The sequence below is a fragment of the Penaeus monodon genome, chromosome 15 (genome assembly GCF_015228065.2).
Source record: "Penaeus monodon isolate SGIC_2016 chromosome 15, NSTDA_Pmon_1, whole genome shotgun sequence".
Lineage (NCBI taxonomy): Eukaryota > Metazoa > Arthropoda > Malacostraca > Decapoda > Penaeidae > Penaeus > Penaeus monodon.
Genome location: NC_051400.1, coordinates 2399496 through 2399781, shown reverse-complemented (window position 1 = coordinate 2399781; position 286 = coordinate 2399496). Strand labels below are relative to the sequence as shown.

General features: G+C 44.1%; 1 protein-coding gene across 1 annotated transcript in view; it reads left to right on the top strand.

Moving 5' to 3' along the window:
* LOC119582090 (protein argonaute-2-like) overlaps nucleotides 1–286 on the top strand; it is a 38101-nt gene that overhangs the window by 149 nt on the left and 37666 nt on the right. The window contains exon 2 of the mRNA XM_037930336.1: nucleotides 27–63. Within this exon, the coding sequence (XP_037786264.1) occupies nucleotides 27–63 (37 nt within the window). The remainder of the gene's footprint in view (nucleotides 1–26; nucleotides 64–286) is intronic.

Here is a 286-nt window from a genome sequence, read left to right as displayed (position 1 = left end):
GGTTTTGCCGCCGCCATATTCGGCAGGGTTCCGTGCTTTCCGCTCGCAGATTTTAGTCCCCGGGTAGGTCGCACATTAGCCTTTTCTCATTTTGTTTGTTTGAGGTTTCGAGTTCATTTATTTTGGGTCCGTGCTTTAGAAGTGAACTTCCTTGTTAAGTCTTGAGGGGTTAGGCTATCGGTGTCTTCGGCTGCAAAAAGATTTGTTGACTTTTTTAATCGATGAAATGGGTTAACTTCTGAATAGCAAATAGCAAAGACGATGTACTGTGCAATCTCACGTTGTG